At 40.2% G+C, this 20,381-nt stretch overlaps 2 protein-coding genes across 3 annotated transcripts; both read right to left on the bottom strand.

Moving 5' to 3' along the window:
- Positions 1–81: 81 nt before the first annotated feature.
- Positions 82–5,795, bottom strand: LOC103710499 (kxDL motif-containing protein 1). 2 transcript variants are annotated; one of them, XM_026805960.2, is made up of 3 exons: positions 4,908–5,795; positions 884–1,036; positions 82–625 (listed from the first exon to the last, which is right to left on the bottom strand). In XM_026805960.2, the coding sequence occupies exons 1-3, from the start codon at positions 5,021–5,023 to the stop codon at positions 577–579; spliced, it is 318 nt and encodes a 105-aa protein (XP_026661761.1). In that variant the 5' UTR covers positions 5,024–5,795; the 3' UTR covers positions 82–576. The 2 variants fall into 2 exon arrangements, with proteins under 2 accessions (XP_026661761.1, XP_008794449.2); XM_008796227.4 differs by having other exon boundaries at positions 156–552; positions 4,908–5,776.
- Positions 5,796–8,748: 2,953 nt separating this feature from the next.
- On the bottom strand, positions 8,749–16,458 carry LOC103710500 (homeobox-leucine zipper protein HOX32). The gene is made up of 18 exons (XM_008796230.4): positions 15,809–16,458; positions 14,263–14,422; positions 13,652–13,767; positions 13,466–13,556; positions 13,275–13,370; positions 13,079–13,192; positions 12,889–12,972; positions 12,557–12,712; positions 12,395–12,469; positions 12,205–12,311; positions 11,921–12,113; positions 11,478–11,669; positions 11,295–11,375; positions 11,077–11,211; positions 10,282–10,610; positions 9,471–9,579; positions 9,177–9,326; positions 8,749–9,082 (listed from the first exon to the last, which is right to left on the bottom strand). The coding sequence occupies exons 1-18, from the start codon at positions 16,039–16,041 to the stop codon at positions 8,936–8,938; spliced, it is 2,568 nt and encodes an 855-aa protein (XP_008794452.2). The 5' UTR covers positions 16,042–16,458; the 3' UTR covers positions 8,749–8,935.
- Between the last annotated feature and the right edge of the window lie 3,923 nt (positions 16,459–20,381).

The raw sequence follows: 20,381 nt of genomic DNA on the forward strand, positions 1-20,381 counted from the left end.
AAACCTTCACTGCCATCCCATTCTGTTTCTCCATCTTGCTGTTACGATTCTCCAGATCTTAAGAAATATAAAAAAGATTAATTCTTCTGAAAAGGCATAAACTAGAGCTCATAAATTCAGTCTTCGCATCTAAGGATTCAATGACATTCAGAGCAGAAGTTGGAAAACACTTTTTCTCATTTGTCAATCAATGCACCGCAATACCATGAAGTCATTGATATCTCTACGTCATTACATCTTCCAGCGTAACAGAAACTGCATTGGAAAGCTTGGAGCACCCATTAAGCTCAAAGATCTATTGAATGCCCACCAGCATACTCAGGCTCATGTGCCTTGCATGTTCCAATACAATAAAACCCTGGAAAGACACATCTCTTCTCTCTCCCCAAGACAAATTACCGCAGAAGCCATGAAATTCTAATCCCTGATATAACAGGTACAAATACCTATTGCAGAGGTATCTCGAGGTCAGGTCTTTGGTCTACCCCATCTGTTGTCGAACCATCAGGAAAGGCATCAGGATATGTTGCTTTTAGCTTTGCTTTCATGCTTCTGCAGCTCAAATAGCCCAACAAATTAGCATATGCACGGACACAAACGCAAACAAATTACAACTGCAGATATCCTGCCAGAACATGTAAAAGCACAAAAAAATATTCATGACGAAAACAAAAACATCATTTATCTACCAAGATATCTGTAAATTAGTCATAGAAATGCATGGCTCCTGCTCCTTTCAACCACATAACCAAACAGAACAAAAAATTGTTCAACAACACTGTTTACCAATATATTCAACTAGTCCGTCCAATCACACATCAAGATGCATATGGCGCAAAAAATTGTTCCAAGGGAAGAAAGAGCAACATGACACATTGCATACCTTAATTTTGTAAAAATGTGGTCTAGATCAGACTTTATAGACTTTAAAAGCTGAGTATTTCCTGCAAAGTCACCAGATACCTCAGCATAACATCGCTCTGAGTACTCATTAAAATGTGCCAAGACTGCATTACTATCTTGCAGTCTTCCCAATCTGCAATTAAATGAAGCAGCATAAACAAAATGATTTGCCTTCAGCTATTTTAATCCTGATAGAGTAAAACTTTAAATCCAAATAGATATTACTAACAAGACACCTGTAACATTAAAATGGCTACAAAGTGAAGAGGTAAAGTAGCTCGGAAATGGATTAGTTTCAACTTTCCAGCTATGATAGACATAGGATTGATGTTACTTATATAGGGTCATGAGTCATGACCAGGAGATCCAAAGAGAACTTAACAACATCTTAAATCTTCTCAAACAAGGAAAGCTCAACAATGTAGGCAGAAAACACATGCGACAAAACAAATTGAAACATTCTATTTATAAAAAGAATAGCTCAACAACCACAAGGACAAGGGAAAGCTTGCTCCTTATCAAACTATAAATCATGAAAAGTACTGCTTGCATACAAGTTTCTCCCTTGAGGATAACTATGACCAAACGAGTCCAGAAGATTACTTACCTTCCATTGTGAATGTAACATCTTACTCTTTAACATACAGTGAAATTATCAATAAGATACCTGTGAATAGTCATCCATGAAAATTGATAGCTTAATCCATATAATGGTATGGTTAAGTTGCTTTTGCAATGCATAAGAAGCTTTAAGTCTTGAAGAAGGGATTTGATTCAAGAGTCAAGTCTATATCATACTGCATCATGCAGTTGTTAGCATGTAAGTAGAGCAGATATCAATACAAGCATGTATCAGTTTACAATGTAAGAAGTAAGGTCCGCCGTATCGGTACCGGTCGACGTACCGGTGGCGGACGGTACTGGTACGTACTGGCCCGTACCGGTCTCGTTGAATGGTTAAGTTTTGAGGTTCTACATACCGGCATGTACCGGTCACGTACTGGTCCGTACCGATCTCGTACTAGTCCCGTCCCGGTTCTCCAATGATGAGCTCTCGGTACCGAATTCCACGCTGATCCGATACCGATTCAGGGCGGTACCAGTACGACCGGCCCGTATCGGCCGGTACGGCAGACCTTGGTAAAAAGCCTTCTTATAGCACATTAACTGATAAGCTGTGATGGACAAAAACGGGTCATCTTTGGTCGATATGCAAACTTATAGCTGAACCTATTTTGAAGTGAATATATCACTCAAGTCGGTTATTCATGTTAGCCTATATGTTACACTTTGGACTCTCGTACTGCTTATGTACACAATAGAATATCAAGACTTTGAGAGGCTACAGTTAAAGGCTCATATAATTCCTGCTTGAATACTCATATCATGTCATTCTATTACTATTATATTAAAAAAGACAAAAAATTAGAGCTCTCCAAGCAACCTTTTTAACATGCATTGTTGTATTGTCAAAGTCGGATACCATTTTGTTTTAGTATATGCTAGCCATAATCATAATCATAGTCATCTAGCCTTTTTCAAACTATTTAGAATCGGCTTTATGGATCCTCATTTGCCAAGTATTCCTATGACCACCTTTGACGTTACTCCAAGTTTCTACATATCCTTCCTCATAACCTCTATCCCGGTCATCTTAGATCTTCCCCTCCTTTTCCTTACTAATTGATACTTCTCAACACTTGACTATAACTCACAATCTTGTCCATCCATGAACCAAATAATGCTGGGTTCATCATAATACTCAGTCCAAACAATCCATGTATCCATATATTAGATCGAGGCCACAAACATCACAATTTACCCAACATAATCCCCTGTAAGATTTTCGCTCCCCCTTGATCCCAACCATATCCTTATCTCAGTCATTGGCATCAACCATCTACCTACCTGGCCACTAGGTTGGCATTGAGATCTATAACTTCTATTACATGTGTAATTAATTCACAGCTCAAAATTAGTTTCCTCATGCTCTTCTACATATCGCAATGATAACTTCTTTCAGTCCATTGAAGTTTTGAGTTCATAAAAAAGTGAACCATGAGTTAATAAACTTGCACAAAATCTTGTTTACTAATAGGTTTAATAAAGCACATCAAACTTTCAAAATTTGCTGACCCAAGGTCACATACAGTTGTAGCATAAATTAATAGCTATATGTATAAAATTCTTAAGTTTGATAGAGAGAATATATGAACAAAGGGAATGGGGGTGGATGCAAGAGAAAGATGAGCATCACACTAACAACAACTTCTCATGGGCTCTACTATTAAAGAGAACTATGCTAGGAACCTAGGAACAATGTTAATAATACCTGAAGTAAATGACTAACATTTACTAAGTTATAAGATTCCACTAAGTTCACTCCAATTACATGAAGAGCAAGAAAGAAAATATCTTCCCAAGAAGGAACAAATGAATACAAAAAAAAGAAAAGAAGAAAGAGTACATCAGATCTCGAGATGATAAATCTCTTAAAAGTATATTCTCGTATGATATCGTCAATTGACTTGTTCCTTGGAAGTGGACCTACAGTTCTCTTAAAGTATGCCAAAAAAGAATCCCACAAATTTTGTTTGCTTTGTGTCAGAAATGAAACAACAGCATGGAATCAGGCTTCGTTATTGATGAAAAAGAACGCACAAATGGAATGGCCATAAAATTGGGTTTGATGGGCAACACATCAGCTGTTGAGCCTATTTCATCTGGGAAATTCTTCTTGAGAGCATGGGCATGAGAACAATATTGAATCACAAAAATTCTTCAGCAGTCATACAAGCTTTAGCGACAAGCTAATGTACGATATAATTGGAAGGTCACTTTACCTATTTATGCAATTCTTCATTACTAATAATATTCCATTTTAGAAGATCTCTAGAAGATTAACCATATAATAATGTTGCCAATACAATAAACGCCTTACATATCATGATGGTGTATATTGAACAGTATTGGATCATACCAACCTATCTCGTATACCATGTACTGTTGGTTAGTCTAGTTCATAAATTATTCTATCAGATTCTTCAGGACACCTAATTACGCAACACCTGCATCCTTTGTAAACATTGTTGCTCATTTAATGTGACATGCTTTTGCACTATTCTTTCAAAGAGGGCTTTCTTCTCGATTTTATATATTTGAGTGGAGCCATGAGATACAAGCACTGACCATTTATTTGGCGCACACTTTGGCCTTTGTTATGAATGGTACTACTTAACATCGATTTCTCACTTACATTTATGATTTCCACAAGCTTAGTTTCATGTTTTTCACAATCTGACTTTCTTGAGTTTTCTCCTGCACCTAATTCTTTGGATATAACCACATCACAGTCTTCATCAAATAGAGCCCGGACCGATTCTAGTTTTGCACGTCCGTTAAAGATTATTCTCCTTCTACCGACTGACAAAAAATTAACCACCAGAGAAAGTTAGAGAAACTATGCAACTAGGGAGTGGTATAACTAGCACATTGATATCCCACTAGAAGAACAAATTTAACCACAGATATTGCATGGGATCAAGCAATTACATCTATGAATAGAACAATAACAACATCGATCATGCAAGTTTACATAATCTGCTTCTAGACTTGATGATTCACATGAGATGGGTCAAGCGTTACATATATTACCAACTCTTATCACATTCACACTATAAGCTATGGAAATAACATATAAAAGCTTAAAAATGTATGAACAACCTAAAAAAAGGATGTTTCAAAATCAATCATAGATTAAGCTCTTAGAGAATCATAACCTACGGCATTCCAACTCAATTATCAAGGAATTTAAATATGCCCCATTGACCAGACAAACCTAATTCGAGACAAAGTTCAATCCCTACCGCCAATTCCACCGTTCCAATTATTATAATCTAGACTCAAGAACAGTAAAACAAACAAATAGATCAGAGAGCACAGATCATCCTCAAAAATTAAAGAGAGAATTATTTCAAGGATCGAAAAACCCAAAGAAAGATTACATGAGATGTTGGAGTTGCTTCACGGATTCGACCTCCTCGCCATTAATTAGTGTTTTGAACTGCCGCGAGACCTCCTCCGACGCTGCCCTTATCGTCTCCCTCTCCTCCTCCCCCATCTCCCTCTCCCTTTCCCTCTCCCTTCTTTTAGCCCTAAACTAACAAGAACTTGGGGGAAAACCCAACCTACCCGGCTCTCGTTAACTCTACCCACCTCCGCCGATCCACCACACCTGAAAATAAACCGCGGGTCCCACAGGAAGCAAATCGCAACCGTCCATCTAGTGCGGACCCACACTGTACTCCCCCTGGTTAAAAACGCGATTCCCGGCTCTCCAAATACCAACGCGTTTCACGCATAATTTTAGACGCAGTTTTCTTATCCATGTTGAAATTAACCCCCTAATGAAAAACCCTAAAAAGCCCTGCTAGGGAATTATGAGATCCGGGAAACCGAATCGCCTCGATCTCCAGTTCTGGGAGTGGTCAAATCGGTGAACGGAGGAGGCCCTAATTCCCCTCGGATAGGCCTCATCAGGCCATGATGATGCTCTCACTCTCCGAACCCTAGTCCCCCCTCCGACCCCAATTAGGCACCGGGATCCTCGCCGGCCTCCAACCAGGTGCTGCTGCCCAAGCCCTGCGCACGCCAGTCTTGTCACTCAGAGAGAGAGAGAGAGAAGAAACAAGGGAGGAGTTGGTGGTGGACGGATTCGCTGCCGCGGATCGAGATTTGGGGAAAAAGCTGGGGGACAAAAGCGCAAGCCCACGCCTTTAGAGAGAGAGAGAGGCTCGAAAACCATGGCTTCCGTCCCCGTGCCTCAGCAGAGCCCCATGACACTGAGAGCGCGCGCGCAAGCGAGCGAGCGAGCACTTTAGGTCTTTAACACGCCTCGAGACTTTTTTTTAAGTTTGGTAAGGACGCCTCGAGACTTAAAACACCTCCCTCCTAAGCCTAAGTTTAGCTCGGCTCTACACTCTTGTCTCCATTAACGACGTGGTAGATTTACCGGTATCCGTAGCTTAAAATCACCGCCGCATGCATGGCTACAGACCACATCACATCCATCCATTCCCCATCCATGCATGCATGCTATGGCATAAATAAAATCACCAAGTGGCCATCTCAGTGGCAGTTTGGTAATTTCGAGGAAGCGTAGGGGGCGTTGTGGGTGGCGGACAGGGTGCGTCATGCGCATGCCTCTGAGCGCCTGGCGCGCCTGACGGGTGCGTAGAGCGAGGCTTTTGAGGACGGTTGGCGAGGAGACCACGGGCTCACTAAATTCCGACGCGTGTCCAATGAGGCCTGGTGCGGAAAAGGTGGGCCCACACGACAGCGACGGAAGCAGAACCGGCAGGCGCTGCGCCTGCCATCGACCCCGCTAATTCCCGACCACGCTGAGCCATCGATCCGTACGTCACTGCCGTACCATCCCAGCCGTCCCATCAATGCTCTCCAAAACCCCTACTTTTTTTCCTTTTCTTTTTTTTGGGTTTTTCCTGCGATTGGACATCCGTAACCGTCTGATTCACGATCCCCTGTCAGAGATGCCATCACGCGATCAAATCGTGGCACCGCTAGGAGGGAATAATCTATGTAATATGGCATCATGTCAAGGGCATTTAGGTAAAAAATCTCCGTAATTAATGAGTAAAGCCCTAATGACGTGGCGTTCCGGCGGCATTGATTTCACGGCGGGGACGGAGAAGGAAGCGATGCTGATTCGAGCGTACCGACAGAATGGAGGTAAGGGAGTGAAACCACGCCGTGTCTGATAACGTGTAAACTGTCACGCCTGAGGGCCCAACTGCACCATTTATATTTTATAATAGTTGGTCGCCAGGGAGATGACCATGTCACGGTTAGGTGGATCCCAGAGGAGACATGAATGGGTGCATCAAATGCAGGAATAAAGCTGCTAATTTGGAAGGAAGGGCATTAATCTATGGGCGAGTGATTTGGTGTCTCTGTTATTAGAGTAATAAATAATTATGAGCGCGGGGTGGATGAAGAAGAGATAATGTAGTCAAATCGGGGGCTCTGGGTGCTGTCGGGGGACAAAGATTTATATGCTGATGATACGATCCTTGTCTCTCTCTGGGTCTATTACATTATTTTTTTTTTTTTTCGGTTAGTGGGGTGGGCGTACTGAGATAATGTCGTAGGTGCGAGGGATGGCTAACGACAAGAGGCCAATTCCTGTCAAATCATACGGTCATCATAAGCTTTTTTTTTTTACTTCAAAAAAATTAGCCCGGGATACAATTAGAAACGGGAGGCATGGCCTATGGGAGGCTACGGGCGCTGGGTGGAAGCAAGACACGGAATGCAGGGGTGGGGAGATGAGTGGATCGGGGCCGTCGATGGTTGATTGGACAGGAATGGATGTGATGTCAACTACAGTCGAATCAGATCGAGAAGGCGTTGGCTTCCGTTTGGAAGGACGGCTGTCGGATTTAATGGAGTCGGGTATCGAGCACAGTTCCGTCTCTGACCGTATGCGGCCTTTGGTTCGATGTCTGGTGTATAATTTTGTCTGTAATCTAAACCAGATTTTGTGCACCAACACCTCAATGCTGAATAATGCGACCATACCCGTCAAACTGAACTTAATGCAGGGCCACCAACCTCGCCTCAAGGATTAAAATCTTGTGGTGATATCACCATTAAAATTTTTTCATCAATTTATAAAAATAATTTACCTGTATGCCTGTGTGATTGTTTTTTTTTTTTGTGCTAAAAAAAAAGAAAAGGAGGGTGAGGAGTTCCTTCCCCGCATAGCAACCCCAACCCCCTCTCTGCTGAAGAATGTTAGATGCGGATAGATAGAATGGCCATCCTTACTTATATCCTCACCCCAGCACCATCTAAATAAATGTCTGTGTGATTGTTTAAGAAATACAAATTTAATGTATTCCAAGAAGCAAATCAAGCTACTGATTGGGTCGTCTCTTTTGCTGCATACTATTTTGGAGAGATTTTTTTGATCCGCTTTGTATCTATTTCTAAAATATTTTGTTTCTTGATGTTGATGGCAATGCTCAAAAAAAAATATCTCATATTAGACACACAGCCTGGCAAGGGAATGGCACTCGAGACGGCTATAAAATATAACACGTGAAGACACTGGCATGGCAAGGAATGGCACTCGAGACAAATACCGTCCTCCAAATTATACAAATTTTCTAGAAGCTCTTAGGGAAGGTCCGTAACACTGGTAATAAGTATAGACCCGTAACAAGGTTACCGTGTTTGTTTTCCAAGGGGTGGTGAGTTTCATACAGTGCCTCTGGATACTGGTTTAAGCAGCAGTGTTCAGTATCATCGGCCAATTATTGCAAAAAAACACAATGCAGCCAGGACTGGTATAGTTCAAGTTGACATGGTCACAAAGGTTTTGTCAAATGGGGTCACTCCATCCAACTATGTAAACCAAAGTAAAGAGAGTACAAGGTCTGTCAAAGGTCAGAAAGACACGAGGTTTATAAGAAACACATGGGAATCAAACACTCAGCGGAGAAAGAGTTGAATCACCTCTATCGGGGATCTTAATGACACATGGTTGAGGAACAATCATATACAGGACCAGATCACATTGTTCAGGTAATTGACATCTATAGATCGCATAGAGAGAGACAAAGATAAATATATATCAGAATGGAATAGGTTTAGAGAACATCGTGAGCTTAGATCCCCCTGCACGCCTTAAACGAACTGATGTTGGCAACGATAAACAACGAGGAGCTGCACTGGATGCTGGCAATACGAGTATATAACATGGGAAAACAATAAAAGGTATATGATCAGGGCATCAATATGCCGGAGCAAAGGAAAAACAGGAGGCATTAAACACCACAAAGCATCATCTTAGCATAATACTGGTCTGATGTTCCCATAACATAGATGACAGGTCCCAGGAGAAGGCCTCAGTTGATCTATATAAGTTGTCCAAAAGCATAAGATTACATAGATAAGGATGCTGGAGTTCATCCAGGAACAACATACTAGGACAGCTAAAGCCACTGGTGGCTCAAACAAAAGACCAATTCACGAACATGAAAGCCAGGCAATGGTGCGAGTCCTCGTCATTCAGAACTTTCCATGCCACAGCCTGTTCGTAGGACACAGGTCTACCCATGCTCGACAAGCAGATGCCAGCAGGGAGATAAGCAGAGCCCTACAAGGGAATGAGCATGTAAGGCAGTGAGATTGAAAGAACCAACCACAGAAAGGTACAAGAAGATCTAAAAGCAGTTCAGTCCTCTTCTTACCTCTTGCATTATCTTGTTAAACTCTGAGCAAAGTACCTTCCGACCACTATCATCAAGAATCTTCTCCAGCGTAACATCTTGCAGAGCTATAAGCGTGGTTTCCAGCATGTCAAGACCTGCTTGATTTGCGAAGCTAAAAACCGGGGAAGACTGCAGCAGATGTAGAAAGGTGTTAGAAAGTGACAGAGAAAAACTTAATTTGCGTGATAAAGCACAAAGGAAAATGGAATTCTATAATCCATTGAAGTCGTTTGAAGAAGAGTTTTCAAAGTCTGAAGGAAAATTTACACTTGCCTTCAAAGAACAGCACATGATTGCGTCAGAATGATGCCACAGGAGTTTCAGCAAGGAGTCACTGCCCGCTTGGGAGTCAGCACGGAGGAGCTCTACTCCAGTGTGAAACCTGAGATATTTTAAAGATGACAATGGCAATGCAAATGAGCCTCAATGGTGATTAGAGATTATCCACGAAATTTGACAGTTAGAATTTACTTAGTATATATTGATAGAGAGGATTGATCTTTAGATGGCACAAACTTCTTTTGAGAGAATGAAATGGCACTGACTTGGAAATAGTATACTTGTGAGAAAGATTAGAAAGATGTGGCAGAACAGAATAATATTTTGTCCCCATGGAATGATGTTCAAGTGCCTAAAACCAAAACAAAGGAAGCTTGATAGCTGCAGTTGTTTTTTCTAGACCTTATGTGCTTTAATGAAGCTAATTATCGGATCTATCAAATATCAAAGATTATCAGAACAAGAACATTTTTCAAATTGCAAAAAACTGTGGTGGCCAAAATACAACTAAAATCATAACCACAACGATAACCATCAAGTTCTTCCCCAACCATTCATGGTCAGGTTTACAAATACAAACCAACTAATGCAAATAAGCAACATGACAAAGGAGTTGTATACTTCATAGAGTGAATTATGTGGCTTTTAAGTGGCCTCTACTAAAGTATATGACTAGAAACATTTTGGTGTTTTTAAAGTTCAAGCAACAGTTCATTTGTTAAAGATTAAAATTCTTAATTCAACTCAGTCAAATGATTCAGCATGCAACATTTATAAATGAAAATAATAATATAAAAGGCATTACCTGTAGCTCCGGGAAATCCATCGTGCTAGAGTGTGTGCTTCAGGCGAACCAGGAGGATGTTTCATCCCTATCTGTGAGCCAAGCCTTGAAGGTGCGATTGCCATTGCAACTCTCTGAACTGAGGCCACCACACTTCTAACATATTGCCGTGCCATTGCTGCCACACTTTCCCGGAGATGATTCTCATATGTGAATTGGAATGCAATTGTCAGGACAGACCTCAAGTTATAAGTGTCTGAAGCATTTTCACTAGAAGAGCGGGCTGCAGCACCAGATCCAACTTCAAGCGTGGATGCCAGGTCAAGGGTTCGATTGGCAGCCGGTGCATCCTGCCACAGAAATGTAGCCATTTGAAATCATGCTATTTGATACAAAACCATTGAAAATCTAGATGCATTTGTTGGATAAAGAAATGTTAGCGGAGTCACAATATTCAGAGATAATAGAACTGCATGCATTGTGCATGAAAGTATCAAATCTTTATCATTTAGTTCAATTTAGTTAACAGTTGGGTGCATGGCATGTGTTTTTCTTAATACCGATGCCTATGAGGACTAATGGAAGGCAAAAGGAAGTCCAACAACATGGGCAAGCTAGCCATATGACAAAAACAGAAGATGATTGTCAAACCATAACATAACATTAAAAGAAAAGGACAAGCACTTGAATGGCATTTGTAACATGGAGAAAATGAAATCAATTATATAGATCAAATCTAGGAAGCCGATCATGGAGAAAATAATGGCCCATAAACTAATAATTTCTTTAAATAGTAAACAAGTTGAGTTACCCAACTGTTTTAGGATCCAGCGGAATGACACGAAATCCTGAGGGAAGTAAGGGGGCATCATCTGCAAAAGATTCATCTATAGGTGCAAATACAAGCTGTGCGCAGGCACCAACTGCATTTTCATCAACACCACTGCACAGCTGCCATTATAAGGGAAGAAATTAAGCAAACCGATGTCTGATTCCAAAGCATACAGACCATCATCATATTTCAAAAGACAAACCTGCAGCAAATACATGTCTCTTGACAAAACTACTTCATCTTGGTTGAACCCATGGCCCTCGAGCCTAATCACCTCCAGAAACTAGAATTACAAGCAGATAAATCATTGTTGTCATAAGACATATACATTGAAAATGTACCATGAGCACATGGAATTGCCTTTTGCTGAAGGCTGAAGGGTTACCTCTTCATGTTCAATGGTATGAGCAAGAGGTAGTATAACTTGACCACCCAGAAAACCACTACTAGCCCTCACACCAGGAACTGCATATGGGCAAGCCCTCAAGGATGCAGCAGAATAAGCATCAACAGCACAGTCAGCCCACTCAGAACGGTGCTCCCTCAGAAAACGAACGAGTAGAGCAGGAGGCACATTCTACATCACCCAAAACAATGAATTACTTTATTCAGGTTTGGTCCAGAAAAAAAAAATGATGCCTGTATTAACTGAACACACCCATCAAAAGTAAAAGGAGGTTTCCTAACTGTTTTCTAAAATTTCTGGTGATAATATAGTATCTCTAAAAAGCACAGTCAAACTATAAAATGTATTTAATTCATATATGCAATAACATAAAACCATTCCATTTTCTTTTGCCAATATATAGCTCTAAGATTGAGTCAAACCTGCAGCAACATGGACGCCTTTGCACATAAGATGCCACCACCCATGGCAGAAAACATTGTTGAAGAGTTGACATGCGATCCAAGAAGCTTGTTTGGTGATGCATTTATAGCAATAGTTACATCCTCAACCCCATCACTACCCATTAAGGACCAACCATCATCGGCGAAGCCATTCACAGCATCATTGAAACCTCTGAATTTATTCCAGTTGGATTTCAAGTCAAATGAAAATGAAGGTAAGCAAGAGGTAATGAACCAACGGCATGTGACACCAAGTAGTTTACCTGCTCAGTCTCTGGCTAAAGGTCCTCAATACAGCAGGTTGACGCCCCCCACCATACGAAATTTCACCACTTGTTTCTAGTGCAATTTGCCGTATATTACGCAATGCCTAATAAAACAAATCCAAAAGTAAATCAACTACACTCGCATTATATGAGCACAGACAAGCTTGTATTAAGACAAGAAACATACAGCAATGGTCATTTTCTGTGCTAGAATTTTTGGTGACTCATACAAGGGCCTCAGTACCTCGGGCACGCTCCAGGCCTAAAGCATAAGGTAGGAAAAAATCCATAAAATGAAATTTCAATAATGGACGAGATGATAAGGAGTTCAAGCATAAAAAAACCTTACATCCAAATCAATATGATCGACAATGTGAATCATTGAACCACCACCCTCACATGGTCGAATTAGATAACCACTGGGAAGCATCTCAGCTCTAACAAAGTTCGGAGCAGGTGGACCAGCAGGACCACCAGTGGAAGGAGTCAATGATCTCTCACAGATCTACAAGAAATATTACAGCATGAGGCTTAATATAACAGGGATTTTTTAAAACAAAAAAGATAAGACAATGAGAGCAATAAGGGGCATAACTCGAATAGAAAGTTTAATGTCTTCACAAAAAATAAAAATTTGTAAAATAATAAAAGAGTTACATTTCCTGAAATTAAAGTATTTACCACAAGACTTCCATCTTCAAGACCTGTAGTGTATCTAAGCGTCCAAAAGTCTCGTGCCGATGCCAGAGTAGTAGGTGCATATGTCTAATATGAAAAAAGAGAACAATGCAGAAACGCCAAGTTATGACATTGCATCTCACAACATTCATAGACAACCAAGAAAATGTACTTTAAGACCATAAGCACAAACCTGCATATAAATAAGCTCAATATTCCCTCCATTTCCAGTAGGAATCACAGTCAGCACATCGAGGCAACGACAGTCACGATACCAAGATGGACGATCTTTGAGGATCTCTGCAACCTACAAAAGAACAATCTATCAATTGCACGCCGGGGTGAAAAAAGTACCAGTAGCTGATAGAATTCTGCAAGGATTGGCTTACCTTTGTGGGTTCTAGACTCACAAGACCACAGGCTCGTGCTGCCACCCCACTGCAATTGTGGGAAACAGCAATGATGCCAATAGAATCCGGACCAGGCTGCAATCATAAAACAACCAGAAAATTACAACTTGAGGTAAAACTTTAAGGAAACAAAAACTTTGAATAAAAGTCATTAAGATCTCCTCTATCACCTTCATCCCAACCATCTGAACCCAATCGACAGCAGTTCCAGTGGCTTTTGAAAGGAACTCTGCCAAGGTCTCCTCAGCAATTGCGAGTAGACTGTCAGAGAAATAACCACAGAAGGGGCAAGTAAGACAAAACGGAAACAATAAGACAAACTGATAACAAACACTACAACTCGGATGATTCATTACCCAGCTGGGTTATTAGCATCCCTTTGCGGATGCTGAGGTGCTGGGTTTTGTTGATGGTGGTGCTGACCACTCGTCACTACAGACTCACAGCTTGTGTCTGTAGTTGCTACAGATGCCTGCATTGTGATAAACAGAGAGATCATTTTCCGAAGGAGATAAAAATGCATGCAAATATTACTGTTCTCAAGTAGAATAGTGACAGCCTTTTTTAAATGCTCCTCTTTGTAAACAAGAACTACAGAATAGGGCATTCTGGTTCACACAACTCTCTCTAGTCCCCAATAAGTATGGAAGTAAAACCTGTTCGATCTAGTTAACAAATAATTGATCATCCTCGCAATCAGATATTTAAACACTAAAACTTTTGATTTAACCCAACTAACTTGATTATTAGATCAAGAAAGCCCCAAGTAAGCAATCTTCAGCCTCAGCACAATGTGTGAAGCTGAGCATGGCAACAACAAATGGGTACAGAGAACATACTAAACGATATAAAGAAGAAAACAAAACTACCAAAGCAAAAGATAGCATCAAAGGCCAGAGCAAAATATGATCCAGATGCATGTTAGTTTCAATCCTGGCAAAGGAAAGTAATGATATAGCATGCTTACATTATGTAGTTGCTGGCGCATATATCCATTCTCATAAACAAGTTGGGACACCTGCTTCTGCAGCCGGTCATTTTCCTCCATCAACAGCTTGTTCATGGCAGTCAGCTTTCTGTTAACCGTCTGGAGACGACTTGCTTCCTTCCTTTGTTTCTCGCGGCATCTATTTTCCAATGGTAAAATAACAAACATCAGAGGCTAACAAGTAAAACATAGAAGAAAGAAGAGCCTTCCAATAGCATTCAAAACCGACATGCCTCTTAATACAATAGAATAACACCAAGAGAAACTACACATTAAACTACAGGCACATCAATTGATGGTACAAACTATTATTAAACAATGTCATCACTGTAGCCTAATTAACTTTTGGATTCAGAGTCATTCGCTCCTAAGCTGGTGTTGGTTCGCTACCCTACTCAATGATTACTGCAATATTTCATACCTAACGTTTTCAATGACAGAACCAGCTTCTAGTACCAATAACTCTGCTTCCCAACAATGCAATACGGAAAGGTAGCTTTCGTGTCAGGACCAGTTTCAAGGGAAGAGTAATGAACTTTCATGGTGAAGTCCATTCCTCCATTTTCTGGTAATAGTTCAGACCTCTTCCGTGAAGGCAGAACTTGACAACCAAAGAAAAAGCTTTTAAGATCAGTTAACTCCTTTCCAAGTTCATCCAATGAATAGGTCTTAACAATTAGGACCAAAAAAATAAATGTTTCCCTTCCAGTTACCGTACAATATGAATCCGGATGCAAATCTGTTGATTTTTTTTATAGGGTTAAGCACAGTTAGAATGTCCGAGAACCATGGCAACCTTCTCATGAAGCAAACAAAACTGAAGAATGGGAATTTTTCAATCCAACAAAAATAAGAACAGAACGGCGGATAAAGATCCCAGATAGTTCACTAACTAAGCGAGCTGAATTTAAAATTTTATGTCCAATGACTCCAAAAAAAAATTCCAGACAAAATGATGCAAAAAGTTCGGTATATTAATCATCAGCAGACATGAGTTTCAGAAAACACAATATGATATTTATTCGAGACAGTAAGTGTGGTACGAATAAGACGAACAAATATTTATGACGTAAAAAATGCTTCTTTATGGAAAAAAAAACTAATACCCAAATTCTCGCAAATTTGTTTGAGGATTTCACCACAGGAAACCCATATGTTTTTGGAACAAACATTCTAACCAGGAATTTGAAACTAAAAAAAATGTAGTAAGACAACATTAAAATCGAAGTGATCTGGGCTTATAACAACGAATCACTCGAGCTAAATGTGCCACAGAACTACTGAAAACAAACGTGGCCGTTGGGGTATTTAGTTCGAAGAGGGAAAAAAGAAAACGCATCAAAAACCTCGTCAATTTCTTAAAGATCCATGCTTTCTAATCCATTACCCTGCTTCCACTAAAAATCAAACGAAAAAGAAGAACAAACGAAATGGAAAAACCTAAAAATCTAAAAAGGAACCGTTTTTTTTTTCTTCACCAAATCCCACACCTGGCCTGGCTTTCTGGCCTCGTTTTTTTTTTTACCTGCGGTTCTGGAACCAGACTTTGATCTGCTTGGGCTCGATGTTAGCGAGAATCGGGCACTCCCGGATGAGCTGCTGCCGCCTCATGGAGCTGGGCTTGGGGCACTCGCTGTAGACCCTCTCGAGCGCCTCCACCTGCTCCGGCGTGTACCTCACATACTTCCCCGCTTCCATCCCCTGCTGCATCTTCCCCGCCTCCTTCCCCACTCCCTGCCCTGCCACCACCATCGCCATCTCCTCCTACCAAAAACCCTAGCAAAAACCAACCTTTACCCCACCAGAAAACCCCAAAACACCTCTTTTCCGGCACCTCGGCAGCTGGAGAGAAGAAGCGCCGCCTCCCTCCGGCATCACAGACTCAGACCCTCGCCCCCTCCGCCGGAACAGCCACAGCGGCGCGGCGGAACCGTATCCCTGGCTTCTCCCCGGCTCCCACGGCGGCCATTTGGAAAGAGATAAAGAGAGAGAGGAGGAAGAGGAAGAGGAGGTGGCGAAGAAGACGAGAGCGCTTTGGTGCTTCGCTTTCGCTTTATTTGGTTTTTTTAATCGCTCTCTCGCTGGCTGAGTGCAAGGCTTGGCGCTGCGGCCGGGGCCAACTTTAAAGTGGAGTGGCGATGCACGGGAGCGATTTATGGGCACGCTTTTGCGGGCTTCGCCTTGGTTTAAGAATTTTCTATTCTTTTGAACAATTTGGGGGGATTTTTTTCTTTCATTAGTGTTTTTTCTGTTTGCTTTACCTCGCTCCCCCCTCCTCCCTCTCTGCTGTCGCTGCCGCAGCTTATGCTGGTGCTGTCTGAGAAAAAGTACTTTCTCTCTCTTCAAAGTTTTTTCAAAAGATAAAATAAAAGAAAAGAATGAGATAGTTTAATAGGGGTGGATTTTAAAAAAGTTTGGTGGTGGTGTATGGGGCTATGGGCATGCATGGTATGCTTGTATGATGGGGGGCAGTAGTGGCATACATGCTTCCACCTCTAGCTGGCTAATTCCTCTCTCCTAGTCCTCAGATTGTTCAGGGGTCCTAAGTAAAGCTGCCACCTTCTAAATAAATTAATTTGTGAAAAATATCTCAGCATTTTTCATTGAAGGGTTAGATTCTTCATTGATTAATAGTATCAAACCACTACAATTAGTTAAATCAACAACTTGCAGAACTTGTGTACCAAGTTCTTTATCTACAAGAAAAATGTGATATTGTCTTCTACTAGTTCTATTATGATTGCAGAGACTGATGGTATAACTAGACATTCTTATCTATTGTCCACATAAATGATATATATATATATATATATATATATATATATATATATATATATATATATATATATATATATACATCTTTCAACTTTTTTTTATTACATGAGAATCATGTCCAAATCCAAATAATGTGATGCAATTAGTAACTTCAATTTTTCCTTCTTTTTATAAATGTCATAAATTTAATTTTTTGATGTCAATTGCTGAGCTTGTGATGTTCTTTGTCTTTAGTTGCAATAATAAGTCACATAGTTCAGGCGAAAAGTATGGTCTTCAACGCGTGGACTCACCGCAGGTTACAGCAACCGAAGTGGTGCACGGTCGGGTACCGGGTATTTTCCTCAAAGCCCCGTTCATTAGCCGGTTCTGCAGGAACACCAGACCACCACTCCCCCCCCCCCCCACCCCGTATCTTCGCTCACCCATAACTCCATCTCATCCGTCCAATCAAAACTATCTCAGATCAAACGGATCACAATTTATTTCAATTATACGTGTTATTTATTGCCCCTTTTTAAAACCCGAACCTCTGCATGAAATGCGCCGAGAACTTTTCCCCTGTTTTTTTCCTCACCACCCCTGCTTTTCACCTTTTGTCTTCATTTCTTCCTCGCACACTGTTCCCTAAAGATGGATTGAATCAAGTTTTTGCTGCAGCTAAGCGCGTAGCTTTTTTTATTCTTGTTCTTTCTTTTTCTTCTTAAGCCTTGGAGTTTCTGCTGAGAAAAGGAGGCTACTGAGCAATGGCAGTAGAGTAGTATACCTTCTTTTACGTGATGCAGTGTGATGCACAGTAATGGCTTTTACTGTTTGAGGCAGTGCACGGCCAGAGGTGGGGGATGGTGGCTTTTACTGTGCTGTTGCCGATTCTGATCTCTAGTTGACTGAGCGGACGAGCAAGGGAGTGGGCCGGACTTTAATGCCGGTGAGAGACCAGGGATTGAGCACCACAAGGACATCACCCTATGAACCTTATAGCATATTTGGTATTGCTTAAAGAAAATACCTCTTATAGTTTTTAAAACATAAAAAAAAATATTTGAGAAAAATAATATTAGAAGAAGCTACAATTCTTGGTTTCCTAGAGGAGGGGCAGGAATTTTTTCAGCTTGTGTGATAGTTTTTTTTTTTTTTTTTATAGGAGTTATAAGGTTGTTTGCCCCACCAATGATTGAATTGAGATCTCTTCTATAGAGAGTAGGAGATGATTTTGGAATTTTAAAGTTTAAAAATAGTTTGATGTCTAATTTTATGAGATAAATTAGCTTTTAAGCTTGATTAAGTAAAAAATACTTATTGATAAAATTATAATTTTTTTATTCGGTTTATGACAAATTTAGTGATGAGGTCCATTAGTCGACCACGTGTTTCTAAATTAAAACATATTAAAAGCAATTAAAGAGGACAATTATAGCCCCGCATATTTATGAAGCATATTGTGGGACGGTTAAAACTCGTCTCGTATGTTAATAGTTTATCTTGCATGTGCACATAGTTATTACACATGCCTATGCTTTTCGGATAATGTCCTCGTATCCTCACTCCTATATATACAAAATACTAAATATCTCCAAGTATACTTTTTCTCCACTTTTTTCCACTTTACATAGCTCGTATTCTTAGATCTCCATTGTTCCCAAAGCTCGATCTAAGTTAAATATTAAAAAGTTCTCCGCTCTATGAGATCTTTTTCTGATTGCATGTAAGACCTTCAACCACTTCGAGTAGATCAATCGAGGAGAACTAAACAATCTCCATTTGTTAACTCTGATCAAATTTTGGCGGCAACATTTAGGTTTTTTCTTGAGCAATGATTATAAAAAAGAAAATAAAAAGAAACAAACAACATTTAAGAAATGAAGTTGATTCACTTGAAATTTCTATCTATAGGGTGGCATTGCACCTTCCCCCATGACAGATACAAGAGACCTCCAAAGAAGCAAACACATTTTTAGTCCTGTAAATCCATTTCGATGCCCCTAAACAGTGATACCGCAAAGATACATGGCTCAAGAGCCACTCAATCACTTTTGTCATAGGCCATCAGAAGTTCTTGTGGAAGATGTTAAGAAAAATATCAATTACGGCCAAAATGTGTTCTTCATATTTTATATTTCATGCACTAGTGACAACTAAAGTCATTGACAATGAACATGGATTTTGCAAGACAGATAATTGAAGTACTTTGTAAAATATGATCAGTAACAAAATTCAAGTGCTGTGAAACATGTCAAAAGTTATATAGATAGATAGAGAAATAGATGTAAACAATGGAAGCCATCTGGATTTTATAGGAAGATGGCTACGCAAGGTGACCGGCACTATATTGGGGTAGCTCACAGCTGAAACATTGAGTTCCTCTCAAGGCTGTTTTTTCAGCTAAATACACACTAGTACACAGACAAAAACGACCTGAGACATGAAAAGAATAGGATGATGTGACAGAGGAATTTGAGACTGGACTTGGGGTGCAAGCTCTGAACCATTGAAGTCTGAATTCGATTGTGTAAAGTAGAGACATCAATTCAATTTCAGCAGGTTTAGTAGGTGTCGGCAAGACAGGACATTCCCTCTTAATTAGCAGCAGAGTACCAGAGGAGCTGCGTCGCTCTGCATCTTAAATTGGATTTTGATGTGTTTTTGGACACTCCTTTGTAGCCAAGGGTGTTTCCATGCTTCCGACAGTCTCTGCTATATGTTAAAAACTAAATGATCGTAAAGGTAAAGATGCGTGTTATTTTAGCGATAGCTGTCAACTCAGTTGGTTTAAGTATCTTTGTTAAGAATTTATTTCTCCTAATCAAATTATATGTGAAATCAACTTGCCTATCATATATTGACGCATAGCATACGAGACAATCAATTTTAAACAAATTTAATTTTTAGGCATATTTAAAAAATGGTTAAAGCTCCGTAATTAAGAAGATTCAAAAAAAAAAAGAATAGTTATGGCTTATAAGAAATTATAGTTATAGCTCATCTCTTGATTTCTGTTTCTAATTATAGCAAACTTATAATTTCTTCTTTATATAAATAGGGCCAAAGAATCCTAAAGAGACATATTTGATAGCTTCTTCATCGGCTCATACTGTCATTCTATTCTCTTTTTTTCATGCAAGTCGATGAGCTAACCTCTTGCAGGTCGATAAGCTAATCTTTCGAAGCCGAGCTATCCAAGCTGACCTATCGAGTAGTTCTACATATCCAACAATCTAACCTATCTTGATCGAACTATACATACTGATCTGTAGTAGGAGTACGAGTTGACCTGACAACTCCTCTATAAAAAAGCAAGGCATTGAGTGTGCAAATTGAATTAT

The sequence above is a fragment of the Phoenix dactylifera genome, chromosome 11, assembly GCF_009389715.1.
Source record: "Phoenix dactylifera cultivar Barhee BC4 chromosome 11, palm_55x_up_171113_PBpolish2nd_filt_p, whole genome shotgun sequence".
NCBI lineage: Eukaryota > Viridiplantae > Streptophyta > Magnoliopsida > Arecales > Arecaceae > Phoenix > Phoenix dactylifera.